This window comes from Danio rerio, chromosome 6 (genome assembly GCF_052040795.2).
Source record: "Danio rerio strain M-AB ecotype USA chromosome 6, GRCz13ab, whole genome shotgun sequence".
Classification (NCBI taxonomy): Eukaryota; Metazoa; Chordata; class Actinopteri; order Cypriniformes; family Danionidae; genus Danio; species Danio rerio.
This window is the reverse complement of record NC_141026.1, coordinates 1,187,501-1,208,962: the sequence shown is the minus strand read 5'-3', so window position 1 is coordinate 1,208,962 and position 21,462 is coordinate 1,187,501. Positions and strand designations below refer to the sequence as shown.

General features: G+C 33.6%; 1 protein-coding gene across 5 annotated transcripts in view; it reads left to right on the top strand.

The window, feature by feature from the left end:
- zeb2b (zinc finger E-box binding homeobox 2b) overlaps positions 1–21,462 on the top strand; it is a 232,648-nt gene that overhangs the window by 174,874 nt on the left and 36,312 nt on the right. For 4 of the 5 annotated variants that reach the window (XM_087255790.1, XM_087255789.1, XM_087255788.1 and 1 more), the window contains 1 exon segment: positions 13,666–13,929. In XM_087255790.1, coding sequence (XP_087111916.1) covers positions 13,666–13,929 — 264 coding nt within the window. 5 annotated transcript variants of the gene reach the window in all.

Genomic DNA, 21,462 nt, shown 5'->3' with positions numbered 1-21,462 from the left:
CAAACGCATGCGGGAGACGCGCAACACTCACTGTCGAACATCTGCTGAGAGATTTGCATATTAATTAACCCATATTAACTCTAATTATTCTGGGAAATTATCAAATAAATTAAATTTTCTAATTTTAACCTTTTTCCTTTGCTTGACGGATGTGAGAGCCGGAGATACCCCTGTTAGCCCCCGCGCTCACCTGCAATGATGCCCCCCCCCCATGTCCCACTGGAGATCAGTTTTTTGGGAGGGTATTTCTTTAGGTTTTGACTGGCTCTGCTAGGTTTTTTATTATCATCTTTTTTAAATAAAATAAAATAAAGCATTTAATGTATGCAGTTAAATTTACATCCTTAAGGTGATTTTGTATTGCACTTTTTGTTTTTTAAAGCAGCTGCAAGTTGCAGTGGAATAAAAATCAGGCATTTGAAAAAGAAATGCAAAGTGTAAAACTTTATATTTTTAAATTGATTTATTTAAAATTGATTAATTATATTATTAATTTATTTGAAGTGCTTTTCATAATGCACTTTGTTTTTTTAATCAGCTTTGCAATTTTCATTGTAATAAAAAATCAGGCACTTGACATTTATATGCAAAAGGTAAAAATCTAAATGTTAGATGTTAGTTTTTGTCGAATAACCTTGTTTTATCTGGCCCTGCTAATGTATTTTAGAATTACTGTTTTGTTCAAACAATAATATAAACTGAATTATTGAATGCATGTATTTAAATATGCATTTTAAAAGTGAGATTTGTAATACACTTTTCTTTTCTTTTAAGCAGCTTTACATATTGCAATGCAATAAAAATCAGGCACTCGAAAATGAAATGCAAACTGTAAAAAATAAATGTTAGATGTCAGTTTTTGTGGAATTGATTTAGGTTTTAACTGACCATGTTAATGTTCTTTATCTTTACCGTTTTGTTATAAAAAATAAAAAATAAATCAAATATTTAATGCATGCATTTATGTTTGCATTTTTAAAGTGATTTTTTTTCTTCCGAAATGCACCTTTGCAATTAGCAATGCAATAAAAATCAGGTACTTGAAAAACAAAATGTAACAATCGAAATGTTAGATGCTAGTTTTTGTGGAATAACTAAGTTTTAAATAGCAATGACTTTAGTCGTTACTGTTGTGTTAAAAATTTTTTGTATGCCTTTAAACATTATTTACAAAGTACTTTTCATAATGCGCTTTGTGTTTTAAGCGACTTTGAAATTTGCATTGTAATACTAATCAGGTACTTAACATTTAGGTGCAAAAGGTAAAAATCTAAATGTTATGCTGGTTTCTGTGGAATAACTCTAAGTTTTAACTGGCCATGCTGATGTCTTTTATCATTACCGTTTTTTTTTTAATGAATAAATAAATGATTTAATGTTTGCATTTAAATATTCGTTTATAAAGGGATTTTTGTAATGCATATTGTTTTTTAGCAGCTTTGCAATTTGCAAAATCAGCTACTTCAAATTTAAATGCAAAAAGTACAAATCTAAATGTTATGTTTTGTGGAGCAACTTTAAGTTTTAACTGCCCCTGCTAATGTTTTTACCATTACGTTTTCTTAAAATAAATGAGTTTTTCTTAATGCACATTGTTTTTTAAAGCAGCTTTGCAAATGTTTTAACATATAAATGTTAGATGTTAGTTTTGTAGTCTTGAGATTTGCTATGCACACTCTCAGAAATAAAGGTATGTGAGCTTTCTCTGGGGTAGTACCTTTTCAAAAGGTACACATTTGTACTTAAAGGGTCCATATTGGTATCTCAAAAGTATATATTAGTACCTAGACATTTTAAGAGGAACACATTTGTGCTGTTTAGGTACTAATTTGTACCCTTGAAGTATTAATAACGACCATTTAGGTACAAAATTGTACCTTTTAAAAAGGTACCACCCCATTGACAGCTCATATACCGTCATTTCTGAGAGTGTAGTACAATATGTGTGATAGTATAATATATATAGTATATATTTGAAGTTGTTCAATAAGTCAAGACAAGAATATGTGTTTTAGGTACAGTTTAATAATAAGAGTTAAAGGCAATAGTTTTAGGATTCAACTTTGATGAGTCTACTGGTGCATTCAATTTTATATATGCAAAAGTGTGATGTAATATTAATATATGTTATCAAAAATAAAAAATGTGTCTCAGCTCATGCAGTCTATGAATATATAGCAATCGTATTTATCATCCATTATCACTTCACATATTTAAAATAACATCATTCAGTACCTAAAAACACACTTGCTTAATTATTATTATTATTATTATTATTATTATTATTATTATTATTATTATTATTATTATTATTATTATTATTATATTTAATGTAGTTCTGCATCTTTCCTCAAGTCAAGCTGACCAGATCTCTCTCTGCTCATGTGCTTTTCAGTTTTGTTGGCGTTGAGTTTCTTGCGTCACTTGTGCTTTGGTGTCCGACAGCTCTTTTGTATGTGTGTGTGTGTGTGTGTGAGTGTGTGTGTGTGAGTGTGGGACAGATGGTGTAAGTGAGCTGGACCCGGATGGTCCGAGCTGAGCAGAGAAAGCTCCGGGCTCTCCGGCCTGTTGCTGAAAAAATAAAGCAGACTTTAATTAAATTAGAGTCCGGCTACTGAAGCAGACATTACTGAACGTCTACACACCCTTCCTGAAACACACACACACACATATACATACTCGCTCGGGACGCCCATCTACATGCACACAGACACAAACAGACATTCACAGAAAGGACACACTCACACACAGACAGACATACACACACAAACACAGACACAAGCACAAGTAGACATACACACATGCAGAAAAATACACACACACATAAATATACATACACACACTCAAACACACACACACACATACATACTCACTCAGGACGTCCATCTACATGCACACAGACACAAACAGATACACAGACAGGACACACACACAGACAGACTTACACACACACACACACAAACACAGATACAAGCACAAGTAGACATACACACATGCAGAAAAATACACACACACATAAATATACATACACACACTCAAACACACACACACATACATACTCACTCGGGACGTCCATCTACATGCACACAGACACAAACAGATACACAGACAGGACACACACACAGACAGACTTACACACACAAACACACAGATACAAGCACAAGTAGACATACACACATGCAGAAATATACACACAGACACACACATACATAAATATACATACACACACTCAAACACACACACACACACACACACACACACACACACTCAAACACACACACACACACACACACACACACACACACAGACAGACATACACACACACACACACACACACACACACACACACACACACACAGACAGACATACACACACACACACACACACACACACACACACACAGATACAAGCACAAGTAGACATAAACACATGCAAAAAAATACACACACACACACACACACACACACTCAAACACACACACACACACACTGGATCAGTTTTCCACATGGCTGAGTTTCTCCATTCACTGGCCTCTTAAAGCTGCTTCACTCTTTCACTCGTCTTTTGTTCGCTGCCCTTCTGTCCCTTTCTCCTCTCCGCCGCCCCCTGTATTCGTCCCGTTCCCCCTTTCTCCTTCGTCTTTTTCTTCTTCAGGCTTTCTGGGGTCGAAGCCACATATCAGCCCGCTTCCTCACACAGAGGACAACAATGAATGGAAACAAAACCAAACACCCTTTACTGTCGAAACCTGCAATATCAGAGTTTATCTTGAAGATCTAAGTGTTGATCCTCATCAGAGGTTTCATACGCTGCAAAAAGGCTGAGGTTTAGTCCTGTTGCTAATCCAAGTATCTGAAAGTTCTCAAATCAAGAATTTTCTGGACAAGCAAAACAATATTGTCACGTTTTATTAATTAATAATGAGACAAAATGAAGTGAGTTTTTCCTTAAAACAAGCTGAATAATCTGCCAATGGGGGGAGCAGAACACTCTTGTTTTCTTGTGCAGTCAGGCACAATATGGTTGCCGTCGCATCATCCAGGTGGATGCTGAACACTGGTGGTGGATGAGGAGATTCCCTCAATATGTAAAGTGTTTTGAGTGTCCAGAAAAGCGCTAAATGAAATGTGATTATTATTATTATTATTATTATTATTGTCATTATTATTATTATTATTATTATTATTATTATTATTATTATTATTATTATTATTATTGTCATTATTATTATTATTGTCATTATTATTATTATTATTATTATTATTATTATTATTGTCATCATTATTATTAATATTATTATTATTATTATTGTAATCATTATCATTATTATCATTATTATTATTATTATTATTATTATTATTATTATTGTCATTACTATTATTATTATTGTTGTTGTTGTTGTTATTTTTATTATTATTAAAATAATAATAATAATAATTATTATTATCATTATTATTATTATTATTATTATTATTATTATTATTATTATTATTATTATTATTATTATTATTATTTTTATTGTCATTATTATTATTATTATTATTGTCATCATCATCATTATTATTATTATTATTATTATTATTATTTTCATCATTATTATTAATATTATTATTATTGTAATCATTATCATTATTATCATTATTATTATTGTCATTACTATTAATATTATTATTATTATTGTTGTTGTTATTTTTATTATTATTAAAATAATAATAATAATAATAATAATAATAATAATAATAATAATAATAATAATAATTATTATTATTATTATTATTATTATTATTATTATTATTATTATTATTGCTTGTCTAGAAAATGCTGCTTGATTTAAGATTCTGTGTTCTGTTGAACACAAATGAGATATTTTGAAGAATGCTGATAACCGGTAACCATTGACTTTTATAGTATTTGTTTGTCCTACTATGGAAGTTGATGGTTGCAGCTTCCCTGCATTCTTCAAAATATCTCATTTGTGTAAAACAGAAGAACAAAACCCGGTAAACTATCCCTTTATTCCTCTATTTTCCTTCAGTTTAGTCCCTTTATTCATCAGGAGTAGCCACAGCAGAATGAACCAGCATTAGTTTTACACTGCCAGCCGCTACCCAGTGCTGGGAAACACCCATACACACTCATTCACACACACACTCATACATAATGGCCATTTTAGTCAATTCCCCTATGGTGCAAGTGTTTGGACTGGAGGAAACTCCACACAGAAACGCCAACTGAGCCAGCCGGGATTCGAACCAGCGACCTTCTTGCTGTGAGGCCACAGTGCTAACCACTCGGCCACCGTGTTGCCCACTATCCCTTCATTTAGCAAATGTAATTGTTTTGTTCATTCATTCATTCATTTTTCGGCTTAGTCCCTTTTTTAAATCTGGGGTCGCCACAGTGGAATGAACCGCCAACTTATCCAGCATATGTTTTACGCAATGGATGTCCTTCCAGCCACAACCCATTACTGGAAAACACCCATACACACTCATTCACACATACATTTCGGACAATTTTAGCTCACCCAAATACCTGTACTGCATGTGTTTGGACTGTGGGGGAAACCGGAGCACCCGGAGGAAACCCACGCCAACACGAGGAGAACATGCAAACTCCACACAGAAACACCAGCTGACCTAGCCAAGGCTCAAACCAGCGAACTTCTTGCTGTGAGGCCACAGTGCTAACCAATAAACCCCCATGCCCCCCACTATCCCTTTAAGCAAATGTTATTGTTGTAATGTTATATGTTATCCCAATAGGAGTAGCTAATATTAACAATCACAGTGTTTCCTCCAAACAGAGACAGGTTATCATTGGCTTTTGTCTGGAAAAAAGAGCTCTCAATAAAAATAAATGGGTGGAAATATGGCTATTTAAATTAGCTTTAAACACACACACACACACACACACACACACACACACACACACAAACACACTCAGGTGATCTGCATGTGTGAGGCCAGTATTCCGGCACCGCCCATTAGTTCTGATGACACCAGCACAGTGTGTAGGTTCACCTGCGGGGAGTCTGTCACCTCACACACACACACACACACACACACGCTCTCTCCTGTGCTGGAGCGTCTCAGACTGTAGATTTATTTTGTATTTCTGGCTTCACTTTGAGGCCTTTTCTCCTCCTGCCGTCAGACAGCAGTGGATTGTAACCTGATTTTCCAGCATTTCTTTCTTTCGGACACACTTTATTGCTTTGAAGAGTTTCCTGAGCTGATGGGTGAAGGTGAGAGATGCGGGACGTCTCAGCACTTTGATGTGAAATCTCGAGTACATTTGATATTTACATTAGTTTTGATGAGGCATTTTCTTGGCTTTCATTTTGTGATGGAAATGGATTGCGATGAGACGGACTTTAATTGTTTATTTATTTACTTTCTCTGTGCGTAACCTGCAGTTAAGTTGATGCCAGTTGGATTTCAGAGGGCTTCAGATAATAATGATTTGGATTTGTTTTAATGAGTGCTTTTTGTTTTTGCGGCATTTTATATTTAAACAGCAACATTTTCTTTGCAAAATTATTATTGTTATTGTTTTGATGATCAGTTTTCTTGACTCTCTGTTTAGATTAGAGGTGATACTGACTTGATTTCAATTGTATTGACTTGATTTTTTGATTATTCAGACTTGATTTTTATTTATTTATTTATTTTATTCATTTATTTGTTTGTCTGTTTTTATTTATTATTATTATTATTATTATTATTATTATTAATAATAATAATAATATCTTTGCATATTTGATTAATTTTTTGCTTGTTGTATTAAATCAAATTTTCTTTTCTTTTTTAAAGCAAAAGTTGAAATGATTTCAGATAAGAACATTTTTAATTTGCTTTGAGCACTTTTAGTTTTTGATGCATTTCATATTCAAATATATTCACATTTATTTTAATAATTACACAATCCATACATACATATATACATACATACATACATACACACATACATGCATACATATATATATATATATATATATATATATATATATATATATATATATATATATATATATATATATATATATATATATATATATATATATATATATATATATATATATATATATATATATATATATATATATTTATATGATCACATCATATATCACATAGTTCCGGTCAGAAGTATTTTTATTTTACAGAAAATATCTTATTTTTTATCATAAACTTTGAATGATGTCTTCATTGTCTTTTTCCAGAAATTGACCTTGCTAAATGCATTTATTTTTGCATAATTATTTATGCATTTCATTTAAAAGTAACATTTATTTTCATAGCCAGTCAATCAGCACATTCCAGCTGGTAGAAGTTCTTCAATTTCTAGAGAATTGGTGATTTTTTCAGTATTGCATTTGTTTTGTTCTTGCAGTACAGAAGTGTGTTTATGTTGCAATCATGACAATTTTTAGGATTAAAATCTTTAGGTCTGTCATTACACCAAAAAATACTGTTTTATTAACACAGTGTTGAGTGAAATGGACAAAAACATAACCATTGTGTTAATCATTTTAATAATATTGGAATGACTTTTTAACTCAATTGTTGGGTTAATATTTGACCCAGCATTAAGTTAATAAAATTAAAACATTTTCAGAGTGTGATGAGTAAAGTTTCAGTCAGTTCCCCTTCATGAGGCTTTCAGGAGTGTATTGTTTTTGCAGTAAAGAAGTGTGTTTATGTTGCAATCATGATCATAATCAGGAATAAACCTTTAACTCTATCATTACATTCTAAATATGAGTAAATTACTGGGTTTAATTAACCCAACCTTGAGTAAGGCCATTGTGCTAATTATCTAAAGGGAAATTAAATGACATTTTTAACCCAATTGTTGGATAATATTTTACCCAGCATTGATGGAATCAGTTTTTTTTTACAGCGTAGTGAGTAAAGTTTTAGTCAGTTCACCTTCCTGAGTCTTTTTTTTCTCATTTTGACTCTCATTATAATAAGTTCCTCTTTTTTCAGCGTGTTTCTTTACAATACACAAAAATACAAATAAAATCATTTAAATGAGAACATTTTTACTTTAAATTTGGAATAATTTAAATGTATTATTTTAATTGGCTAAATATCATTTAATCCAGTATGAATGTTTATTTATTTTTTTAATATATTTAAATATATGCTGTAAAATTTGCAGCGTACTTTAGTTTGGAGTATTTTAAATTAGGTATGTTTTGTTTTTTTAGGTATGGTGTGAGTAAAATGGTAATATCAACACATCTGCCTGGATGTTTCAAGTAGACCTGGTAAGACCTTGATTGGCTTGTTCAGGTGTGTTTGATTAGGGTTGGAGCTAAAATCTGCAGGACACCGGTCCCCCAGGAACAAGTTTGGTGACCCCTGCCTTAAACTATTTGAGTTGACTCAACATATTGGGTTTTACAGTACTCATTTGGTTTGAGTTCTCTTCATTTGTTGGGTTTTACTGTGCTCATATTGCTTCATTTACTCAAATGGAGTAAGTTCACAGTACTCATTAGGCTACATTTTTGTTTTACTTAAATGGTTTGTAGCAGTCGGTTCTCTGAAACTATTAGGGTTGCCTCAAGTCATTGGGTTTTACAGTACTCTGTTGGATTGAGTTCTCTTCATTTATTGGGCTTCACTGTGCTCAAATTGCTTTGTTAACTCATCTGTTTTTCACAGAACTTAAATGGTTTGTTGCAATGGGTTTCCTCAAATGTTTTGAGTTACCTGAACTTTTTTTAGGTTTCACAGTGTGCTATCTCCATATTTAGGTACAGAAATTGAATAATCAAAATGCAAAAAAATAAATAAATGCTTTGCTTAAATGCTTTGCAAAATTTTTTGTCTCATTTCTAGTCCAAATAACTTAAAATTCTTAAAAATTAGTAAAATATTTAATTTTTACTTTCAAAAATAATAGGTTGAAGTGACATTAAACTTAAAACAAGTCAAATAATCTTATTTTTGCTTTGAAATTGGACAAGAAACGAGCTAAAAAGTCGCAAATATAATTTTAAACCCAATTGTTGGATAATATTTTACCCAGCATTGATGGAATCAGTTTTTTTTACAGCGTAGTGAGTAAAGTTTTAGTCAGTTCACCTTCCCGAGTCTTTTATAAGTACTTTTTTTTTTCTCATTTTTACTCTCGTTATAATAAGTTCCTCTTTTTTCAGTGTGTTTCTTTTTTGCGTGTATAAAAAAAGCGTCCATCGGAATCAATACCATCTCTGGCGGCCCTGCGATTATCACGGGCAGAAATGACAGGCCTGTCTGCGTAGGTTAAGCCCAACATTAGCAGTGACTGGGCCAATTAGGAATGTCATTTTAATTATCTGTGGCATCGGAGTGAGAGATGTTCCTTTTATTTGTTTGAAATCAAAAAGCAGAGGAGCAGGTACAGCATCAGCGGCGGCAGAATGGCAGCCGTAATCGCCTTTGTTCCCTTTGACACTCGCTGAAGACGCCGCCGAATAGAGAGTGTCATCGGAGGAGAAGTTAGCCGGCAAGTAAACATTATCGTTTCTTTGTGTCTGCGCTCTGGAAACACAAAAGACTGATTAGAGACGAGGTGAGGAATCGCTGTAATGGCTGCCGTGACATTAGCAGGTTGGAATTATTGTGTTGAAGAGCACAATACCGGCGTGTGATTGGCTGTCTGTCAGCCAAACAATGCAGACTTTTTTTTTCTTGCTCCATCTGAAGTTCTACCCAACCCATCATTATTTATCGGCCTTTTCACAATCTTCCAGCAGCGAGCGGGAAAGTTGATGGATTTTGTTTTTAACTTCGCGAGATGTCATTTTCACTTTGGAGAAGTGCTCTCTCCGTCTATTCTTCTCTACTTTGGTGTCTCGCTCTCACACATTTTCATAACCTGTTCATGAACATGCACTTTTTTAACATGCATAATCGTTTATGACAGTCAAAAGTGATTTTTTAATTTATTTTTTGGTCTGTAAGATTAATTTGCTTTTCAGAAACTGCTCACAAAGGCTACACTCATGTATGTTGCATTAAAATTATACTCTAGGTAAATTAACTATGGCATTATTACAAACATTAAGTCAACCCATCAACAGATATGATAGAAACATTTCTACAGTGCAATCAGTAAAGTTTTAAGTCAGCTTGCCTCTCTGAGGCTTTTATGAGTAATGTTTTTATCATTCTTTGTGTTGTTATTGCAGAAAGGAAGTTTATTTAAGTTGCAATCATGACAATATTTAGGAAGAAAACCTTAACTCTATCATTACCTCCAAAAAAAAAAAGAAAAGAGTTTTAATTAGTGATGCACGATGTTGGAATAATATGATATTTCGATATTTTATCGATATATATTGCAATACGAATACAGTTTCACCAGATGATTGACTAGTTCAATTTAACTTTTTTTTTTTCTGAAGAGTCTAAATCAAATCACTTTTATGTAATAGTATTTAGAGATAGAATTGAGAGTATCTTTTTTTATTTATTTATACAGACTTAGGGCCTACTCACACTATGCCATCCGTACCGTGCCCAGGCTCGTTTCCCGGATCGTTTGAGAAGTGTGAGTGTGCTGAATCGGGCTCAAGCATGGTTCACTTGGCCGGCCCTGGACCGGTTGGAAGAGGTGTGCATGAGCGCGGTACACTTGAGCTTTGGCGCGGTACGCTTGTGTGTGAGTGCAAAACACGCCAAAGCCCGAAACTGAAAGCGAGACGTGACTTTTAAGGGACTGTTTCATATGGATTTATTAATAATTCTTACTGTTCAGTGAACGCAAACTGCCGTAGTTTATTAAAGACGCAAACCCCCTCACTGCACCACAGCTGCGCGCCATCAGCAGACCTCCTCATTCCTGCAGCACGAGGGCTTTATGATTGTTTATGAGCGCCAAAAGTGGCGGATCTGTTCGGTGAAAAATCTGACTGCGTGTCACCGCATCCCTAAGGACTGTTTGGCGAAATATTTGACGGCATATCAAACGACTGAAACGATATAACTAGAGAAATCTCCACTGTGCTGCTGAGTGAGAGAGCGCTTCTCACTGAACAGCGCAGCAGCGATGACGTAAGCGCGCCGAAGCCCGTTTGTGGTGTGAATGCGGGCTGTCGGGGAGACGGGAGGGGGGACAAGCGTGCTTTGGGCTGGTTCGAGGCAACTGTACTTAGTGTGAGTACGGCCTTATTTGTGGATCTCACCGTATTTATTTTGCGAAAATGCTTGCCATTTGTCAATAGCTACACATTTATGTGTGGATTGTGAAATATTTATTTGGAATTATGCAATTGTAAAACCCAACAGTCAACTTTATCAAATGAAATGAGTGTAGTGAACTCAAAATTGACTGAAAGTTCATTCTACTCATTTGAAAAGAGTGTTGAATCTTAGTGTTGAAAGTAATGAGTTAATTAAATACCTCATTCAACGTAAATGGAGTAAGTTCACAGTACTCATATAGATTAGTTTTTAACTCAAATGGTTTGTAGCAATCGGTTTCCTTTAACCCGGGGTCACCAATCTCGGTCCTGGAGGGCCGGTGTCCCTGCATGGTTTAGCTCCAACTTGCCTCAACACACCTGCCTGGATGTTTCAAGTAAACCTGGTAAGACCTTGATTGGCTTGTTCAGGTGTGTTTGATTAGGGTTGGAGCTAAAATCTGCAGGACACCGGCCCTCCAGGAACAAGTTTGGTGACCCCTGCCTTAAACTATTTGAGTTGACTCAACATATTGGGTTTTACAGTACTCATTTGGTTTGAGTTCTCTTCATTTGCTGGGTTTTACTGTGCTCAAATTGCTTCATTTACTCAAATGGAGTAAGTTCACAGTACTCATTAGACTACTTTTTTAACTTAAATGGTTTGTAGCAGTCGGTTCTCTGAAACTATTTGCCTTGCCTTAAGTCATTGGGTTTTACAGTACTCTGTTGGATTGAGTTCTCTTCATTTATTGGGCTTCACTGTGCTCAAATTGCTTTGTTAACTCAAATGGATTGAGTTCACAGAACTTAAACGGTTTGTTGCAATGGGTTTCCTCAAATGTTTTGAGTTACCAGAACTTTTTTGGGTTTCACAGTGTGCTATCTCCATATTGAGGTACAGAAATTGAATAATCAAAATGCAAAAAAATAAATAAATGATTTGCTTAAATGCTTTTTTTTTGTCTCATTTCTAGTCCAAATAACTTAAAATTCTTAAAAATGAGTAAAATATTTAATTTTTACTTTCAAAAATAATAGGTTGAAGTGACATTAAACTTAAAACACGTCAAATAATCTTATTTTTGCTTTGAAATTGGACAAAAAACGAGCTAAAAATTCTCAAATATAATTCAGACTCAACATTGCACATCCTGCGATGTGACTATTGCTGATGTGCATGCTGCAGTTTCGATGCTGAAGCGATATATTATGCAGCGCTAGTTTCAATAACCCAACATTGGGTGAAATATGCACAAACCCAACCACTGTGTTCATTAGTTCAGTTAAATAAGTGGCCTTTATTAAGGTCAGACACGGTGGAAGGCTCCTGCGTCCGCTCTCAGGAAGGCTGTTTTGAATGTGGATGTGTTGAAGGTATATCTGGACCACACATCAAGCCTGAATGTCTCACTTATTCTTTTGGCTCCTCTATTCTTATTTGCTCCCCTCCTTCTGCTTTCTGGGCTTCTTTCTCTCACCGAGAGCATTACTCAGTCTGAACTTGCCTAAACCCTTGTGGTCACACCTCTTGAAAAGGTTTTGTTTCCCCTGTCAATTGGTATTCAGCCCAGGTCACATACGCACACACATGCACCGTTTTCATTTTAATTTGCACCTGTTGTGCAGTTGTTCGGGAGGCAAGTGCAGACCAGTGGATTAGCCAAAGATCATGTTAGGAACAGATATGCCTAGTGTAATCTTTTTGTCCACAGGGAATGTTAAGATAGACTGCGCTCTGTGTGTGTGTGTGCGGGTCCATGTGTGTGTGTTCTCTGGCTAAAATTAAACAATGCACGCTTAGTAATAAATATATCTAATTGGAGGAAGGCTGTGGTCAGGGAAAGTAATGGAGTCATGCATAATATGTGGATCATTGGTTTATAATCTGTACTGTTGATCATCTGAGTGAGAGGTATTATTTAGTCATTTAATGTTTTTATATATTTATGAATTTAGTAACACTTTTAAATATCAATTTTCACTGTTAACTAGTGGATTATTAGTTGGATATTTTTTAATATTTGCTTTATTAGTTCTCATAAAGCACATATATTATGATTTTATTCTAAATCCCTTATGCCTAAACCCAACTGCTACCTTAACAGTGTTAAAAAGCAACAAATTAGGAGTCCAAACTAATAGCTAATGCTTTATTAATGTGAGAATTGTACCTAAAATAAGGTTTGATTATTAATATCTAAATATTTATGCATCATATTTGTCTTTATTTACATTGAATAAAATGTATTTGGCTGTGAAATTATTATAATTAAGTATTCAGACAGTTCCTCAAACCACGCCTCTTTTCTAAAACACACCCATTTAATCAAATCCACACCTTGTTGTATCTTGGCCACTCCCCTTTTCTGATTGATAACTTATCTGAACATTTTTGCATTAGGAAATTACACAAATTTACGTTGCATCTTGTACAACTTATGCTATAATCATCTGCATGTCTCTGTGTGTGTGTTTTCTGACAGTGCTGGACTTTGAGAACGTTGTAGAAACTGGATCGGAGACGGAAGAAGAAGACAGACTTTTGGTATCGGAGGAGGACGCTTTGCTTAATGGGGCGGGGAGTCCGGCCAGCCTTGTCAATCATGAGTCTGAGGCTCCGCCCTCTCCGACTCTGAGTCACACACTACTGAGGAAGACTGTGGATGATGAAGATGACATGAAGGACAGCGGCATAGAGAACGTTTGGCATGAAAATGACTTGCTGAATGCGTCAATCGATGGTACAGGTGAGCCCTGCCCATATCATTTCACAAACCACACCCACCTGTATAAGGCACACCCATTCTTCTTTTAGACACGCCTCCACAGAACATTTCTGGGTGACATTTAAACATTCAGTTGTGTGATCAAACCAACATCCTCACAATGGTGTTAATGTATAATCATAAATGATGAGATTTTTTAAATTTAATTTCAAATATAATTGTATAACATTTTATTTTTGTTATGAGGATTTGAAACAAGTTACCATGACAGCTATTAAAAATATTGAAATTTATTTAAGAAATTTTTAAAAATGTTTTTTGTTAACAACAAGAGTATTTATTAATTTGTGTCGTATTTTTATAATTTTCTTTTATTTTAAATTGTCATCATTTATTAATGATTATCTCCAATCATTTGTTCGTGCAATATTTCTATTGTTTTATATAAAAAAGTTAATAAAATATCTTCTAAGTGGTTTTCAATAACAATAATTTTTATTTATAAATTATTTTAGTTTATTTAAAATTGTATTTATTTATTTATTTAATTAATTAATTATTTATTTATTTATTTATTTATTTATTTATTTATTTATTTATTTATTTATTTATGATGCTCTTGCAGTATTTATACTGTCTTATTATGGGTCATTTTTTAAATCAGTTTAGTTAGAGTCAGTCGACGATAACGGCAAGCCACACCTACTTCAATTCCAATTCCCTGTCCATCTCACATCGGACACGCCCACTATTATTTAAGCCATGCCCCTCATCTTAAACCTTCTCTACACTAAAGCAGAACGCTTCTCTTTTAATTTATAGCTGCTTTTGCACTATTTAAGGTAAAACGACTTGCTGAGAACATCAGTTGATGAAACTTGAGCCCCACCCACTTTATTTCCAAATCCCGCCCATCACATATATGACATGCCCACTATTACTCCAGCCACACCCCTCAGCTTGATAAATCTTCTCTCCACTAAAGTAGAACGCTCCTCTTGTAATTTATAGTTGCTTTTGCACTATTTAACGTAAAAAAAAATTGCTGAGTGCATTAATCTACGATTCTACCAAGCTCCGCCCACTTCATTTCAAAATCTGCAACCATTACATACATGACACGCCCATCATTATTCAAGCCGCACCCCTTAACCTGATAAACCGTATCCTCTCTAATAAAACAGAACATTTCTTATTTAATCTGATTTTAAATGTTGCTCTTGCACTATTTTTAACATCCACACCCACCACATACAGGATACGCCCACTATTATTCTAGCCACACCCTATCAGCCTGGTAAACCTTCTCACCACTAAAGCAGAACGCATCTCTTTTAATTTATAGTGGCTTTTGCACTATTTAAGGTAAAAAATGACTTGCTGAGTGCATAAGCCGATGATAATTGTAATCCCCGCCCATCACATACATGACACGCCCATTATTATTCAAGCCACACCCCTCATCCTGATAAACCTTCTCCTTTTTAATAAAACAAAAAAAAGTTTATTCAGTTTTGTTGCTTTTGCACTATTTTCAAAATCCACACCCCCCACATACAGGACACACCCACTATTATTCTAGCCACGCCCCTCAGCTTGATAAACCTTCCCTCCACTAAAGCAGAATGCTTCTTTTATAACTTATAGCTGCTTTTGCACTATTTAAGGTGAAAGCGACTTGTGAGTACATCAGTCGATGATACTTGTGAGCCCCGCCCCCTTCATTTCCCAATCCCGCCCATCACAGGCACATTGTTATTCCAGCCACGCCCCTCATCCTAATAAACCTTCTCCCCTCCACTAAAGCAGAACATGTCTCTTTTCATTTGTTTTTAAAATTCACACCCACCACATACAGGACACGCCCACTTTTATTCTAGCCACGCCCCTCAGCCTAATAAAACCTTCTCTCTTTCAAAGCAGAACACTTCTCTTTTAATTCATAGTTGCTTTTGCACTATTTAAGGTAAAACTCACTTGCTGAGTGCATCAGTCGATGATACTACCACACCCGCCCACTTCATTTCCAAATCCCCGCCCATCACATACATGACAAGCCCATTACTATTCAAGCCACGCCCCTCATGCTGATGAACATTCTCCTCTGCACTAAAGCAGAACACTTCCCTTTAATTATCCGGCATGTGTGTGTGTGTGTGTGTGTGTGTTTGAGTCTGTAATGGTCGGAGTTTTTGCAGAGCATCATTGGTAATTGCAGTAATAGCGGAGCGTCGCATGTAAACGCGAGGTTTTCTCCTCCTGCAAGCATCATTGGTGCAGTCGGAGACGCAGAGAGATAAATACTCTTAATGAGGGAGAGAGGTAATCATTAAGGGAGGCCAGGCTGCTGCTCAAGTCATTAAGAATCTTAAATGAAATTTTTATTTTTATGATAGCCATTTACATGTGTAATAAGAGTCAATGATTCTTAGAAGCGTATGACAGAAACATAGGAGTGTGAGAGCCCGTGGAAGACAGACCATCTAAATGAGCACTTCTTCGCTATTCATTTCTGCTAATGAACTAGCTGTGCACAGAGCCGAGAAAAAAGAGGGGGCGTTCGCTACTCTAAAAATTTAATACGCCCCCCAAAAAAGCTGGTCTGGTGGCAGTCGGATTTTTTTTCTTAGGCGGAGCAGTTGGTTTCATTATTTACTGCGGGTCGGAGAATCCCAGGCTTTAGGACAGACTTCCTCACACTCATTTGTGCTGAAGAGATTTGATTTGTGATCTGATTTGTTTGAGAAGAGACTGAAATGCGTAGAAATATGGGAATGATAGCCATCCGTTAGGAAAAACATTGGGAGTTTTGTGATCAAAGTGTTTTTTTTAATTAATTTATAAAGTTGTAAATGTATAGTAGGTGGCTCAGTGGTTAGACAGCAAGAAGATTGCTAGTTCGAGTCCTGAGACCCATGTTGACCCCACAGTTTAAACACATGCGCTATAGGGGAACTGATCAACTACATTAATCATAGTGTGTGAGTGTTTGTGTAAATGAGTGTGTATGGGTGGTTCCCAGTACTGGGTTGCAGATGGAAGCTGGCGGTTCATTCCGCTGTGGCGACCTCTGATTAATGAAGGGACTAAGCCGAAGGAAAATGAATGAATATACATAAAGTATTTATTTATTGTTTTTTTAAAATTTGGTTTTGATTTTAATGTTACATTTTTAACGTTGTTTTTAAAATTACTTTATTGAAGTTTTATTAAAATGCTTGAATTATTATAGTTATTTGAAGCAAGTTACCATGCCAGTGAATAGAAAAATGTTTATTTTCATTTAAACAATAGATTTAAAAAAAAATGTTTTATTAACAAGAATAGGATTTATAAATGTATTATTTTAATATTTTTATAATTTCCCCCTTTTTATAATTTATGAATTTGTGTGTTTTTTTTAATGTTGTTATTGCATTATTTATACATTTATTTTTTATTAATTTTAGTTAAAATCTTTTAATTATAGTTATTTGAAACAAGTTGCCATGGAAGCTAATGGAAAAAAATTAAATATTATAAAAAAATTATTTTATTTAAGTAACAGATTTTTAAAAAGTTTTTTGTTAATGACAATTTATTTGTATTTATTACATTAATGTGTTAATATTTTTTAAATAAATCCCCATTTTTAAAATAAAACATACGTTCATTCATACGTACAATTCATACGTTGTATGTTGTTTTTGCACTATTTTTACTCTTTTATTTTGAGTAATTTTGTAAAACCATTTCAGTTATACTTATTTGAAACAAGTAAAAAAAATAACACACATATATATATATATATATATATATATATATATATATATATATATATATATATATATATATATATATATATATATATATAATTTTATTATAACTACCTCTTTTAATTTTTTAAGTAGTTTATAAATTCATGTTTTTTGTTGTTTATGCAATATTTTGTACTGTTTAATTTTGAGTAATTAAAAAATATATATTTTAGTTAATTAATAAATGTTTTAAAATGTTTCTATTAACAACAATAGTATTTATTAATTTATTTGTTTTAATGTTTCTTTTAATTTCCCCTTTTTACTGTTTAGAAACATGCATTCAATTCTTTTACACAACATACACATTTATTAATTGATGCTTCCTTACATGATGTTCTTGCTCTATTTATACTCGTTTATTTTGAGTCATTTTGTAATGTTGTATTGGTTAAGGTTAATTGGAAGCTAAAAAACAAGTAAGTATTTTAATGAATTATTTTACATGTAAATCAACAATAACCATCACCTCTTATTAGACAGTTCAGTTTGCCAGTGCAATGTATATATTAGAGAAATATCTCAGCAGTCTTAAAGCATCCTCTGATAATCAGTGATAGTGCAGTTGTTATTGTTGTTGTGACTGTTTTCTACATGATGCCACAAACACTGTTGATGGAGCTTAACTCGTCCTGAAGCCAGAACATTCCTTTAATTTGATAAACCCTTCTGGAGCCGGAATGTCTGTGATTCCGCTGTGTTGCAATTCCATGGTGTGTGTGTGTGTGTGTGTGTTGTGATAAAAACCACGACCATGTTTCTGCGCTGCTGGGGTGACGTTCATTAGCTCTGGAGGAAAAAGCCAAAGTCTTTCTCTCTGTGTTTTCCATGAAAAAGGCTTTAAGTTGAAGTTTCAGTTCATCTTTTGGGATAATTGTATATCAAAGATGGCTATTTATGTAGTTGAACAGACAAATAAATAATGAGGCCATTGGCAAAAAAAGCTAAATGTGGCTCTTTTAATAATGATAATAAAAGCTGTAATATGCTATTGTTTAATAATTAAAATTATCAAGTGATACGAAAAAAATTCTCAAATTCAAATGACTTTATTGTCATGACTGCAAAAAAACAATATTTCAAATTGTTTTTTCGGCTAGAATAGAAGCAGTTTTTCATTTTTTAACAGCCATTTTAGGGACAAAATTAGTAGCCCCTTTAAGCAATTTTTTTTTTTTTTGATAATCTACAGAACAATCTACTGTCATACAATAACTTGCCTAATTACCCTAACCTGCCTAGTTAACCTAATTAATCTAGTTAAACCTTTAAATGTCACTTTAAGCTGTATAGAAGTGTCTTGAAAAATATCTAGTCAAATATTATTTACTGTCATCATGACAAAGATAAAATAAATCAGTTATTAGAAATGAGTTATTAAAACTATTATGTTTAGAAATGTGCTGAAAAAAATCTTCTCCCAGTTAAACAAAAACTTAAAAAAATATTTTAAAAATAAACAAGCGGTGTTAGGGGGGGCTAATAATTCTGACTTCAACTATATATATATATATATATATATATATATATATATATATATATATATATATATATATATATATATATATATATATATATATATATATATATAAATATATATATATATGTTTAATTTTTCCAAATTGTAATAAAATGATATAGAAAAATCTCTTAAATTCAAATTCAACTTACTTTATTGTCATGACTGTAGAAATACAATATTTCCAAAACTTAAAAATAAACAAGAAAATAAATAAAGGACATTGCCAAAAAAGGTAAATGTGTAAAATCTAGAATTGTAATAAATTTGTATTATCGTAAATTAATGCTTGATCTTTTCTGAGGCCCTTTTAATTGATAAATTAGATTTTTATTTATTTTTTTATATTTGTAATAAAGTGATGTAAAAAAAAAAAACTCTCGGATTTAAATTCAAAATGACTTTATTGGCATGACTGTAAAAATGAAATATTTCCAAAGCTTAAAAATAAGTAATAAAAATAAAATAACAAGGGCATTTCCAAAAAAGGTAAATGTGTAAAATCAAGAACTATAGTAACAGAATAATAGAAACAAAACATCAAAACAAATTAAAGTTAAATGAACAGTGCAACAAATAAGCACATGTAGTTGAAAGCAAAATTATGTGACATTTTTCAATTTTTTCTAATTTTTCCCAAATGATGTTGAACAGATTCAGGAATTTTTCACAGTATTTCCAATAATAATTTTTTTTCTGCTGTATAAAGTCTTATTTGTTTCATTTCGGCTAGAATGAAGGCAGTTTTTAATTATTTTAAAGCCATTATTATTATTATTATTTTAAAGCCTATATTATTAGCCTTCTTAATCAATATTTGTTTTGGATATCCTACATAACAAACCACTGTTATACAATGACTTGCCTAATTACCCTAACTTTACCCTAATGAACCTAATTAAGCCTTTAAATGTCACTTTAAGCTCAATACTAGTGTCTTGAAAAATATCTAGTCTAATATTATTTACTGTCATCATGTCAAAGAGAAAATAAATCAGTTATTAGAGATGAGTTATTAACAATATTACGTGTAGAAATGTTTTCCATTAAACAGAAATTGGGGAAAATATATATGGAGAGCTAATAATTCTGTACATTCTCGTCTGTAAGTACATAAACAGCAAGAGAAACTGTGCTGTAAATGTAAATACAGTATTTCTGCTGTACATGATTTACAGTAAGTCACTGTAGATTCTTCAGGAGGTTGTGAACAGTGTGTGTGTATATATACTGTATTCCTGATTTCTGATTTCACTCCATCCCTGCGGTCGACTCTCAAAACATTCGCATTACCACGCTCTCTCTCTCTCTCTCTCTCTCTCTCTCTCTCTCTCTCTCTCTCTGTCTCTCTCTCTCTCTCTCTCTGTCTCTCTCTCTCTCTCTCTATGAAAAGCTTCTCGGAAAGTCCCGAAAAATAAAAAAGCAAGAGTGAAAACAGAAAGAGAAGCAGGGCAGGTGATTTATTTAAAGTCTCGGGCAGTGATAACAATGTCACACACTGGTTCTGGGAGATGAGAGCGAGTCAAGGACGACACACCGGCGCAGGGATCTGACTAACACACACACAAGCACACACACACAGCTTATCTCAGGACAGAGCTATGCGCTGAGGTACCAGAGCAGACATGCCGGCACCAAACGCCAGAAAAAAGACAGAAACACTGAAGGAAAGTGCCCACAAGTTTGGAAAGAGCTCACAGGAAAGAGGGAGATGGAGAGAGAGAGATTCACATACAGTGAGATGTACAATCTGAAGTATTTTCCACATATTTCCAAGTGATTTTAATAAGTCATTTCTAATTTTCTCATTTCTATTCACCAGTGCAAGACACTAGTATTCATGTAAAGGCTTCACTAGGGTAATTAGGGTAAAGTTAGGGTAATTAGGCAAGTCATTGTATAACAGTGGGTTTGTTCTGGAGACAATCCAACACTAATAATGCTTTAGGAGACGAATAATATTGAGCTTAAAATGGCTTTAAAATATTAAGAACTGATTTAATTCTAGCCAAAATAAAGCAAATCAGACTTTCTCCAGAAGAAAAAATATTATCAGACATACTGTGAGCATTTCCTGATTCTGTTCAACATCATTTGGGAAACATTTGGAAAAGAAAACACTAATTTACAGGAGGGCGAATCATTTTGTCTTCAGCTGAACATCTGTACTTTAAAATACAGTAATGTCCATAACTATACTACAGTAACAGTACTGTGTAATATCCAAACATTTTCAAC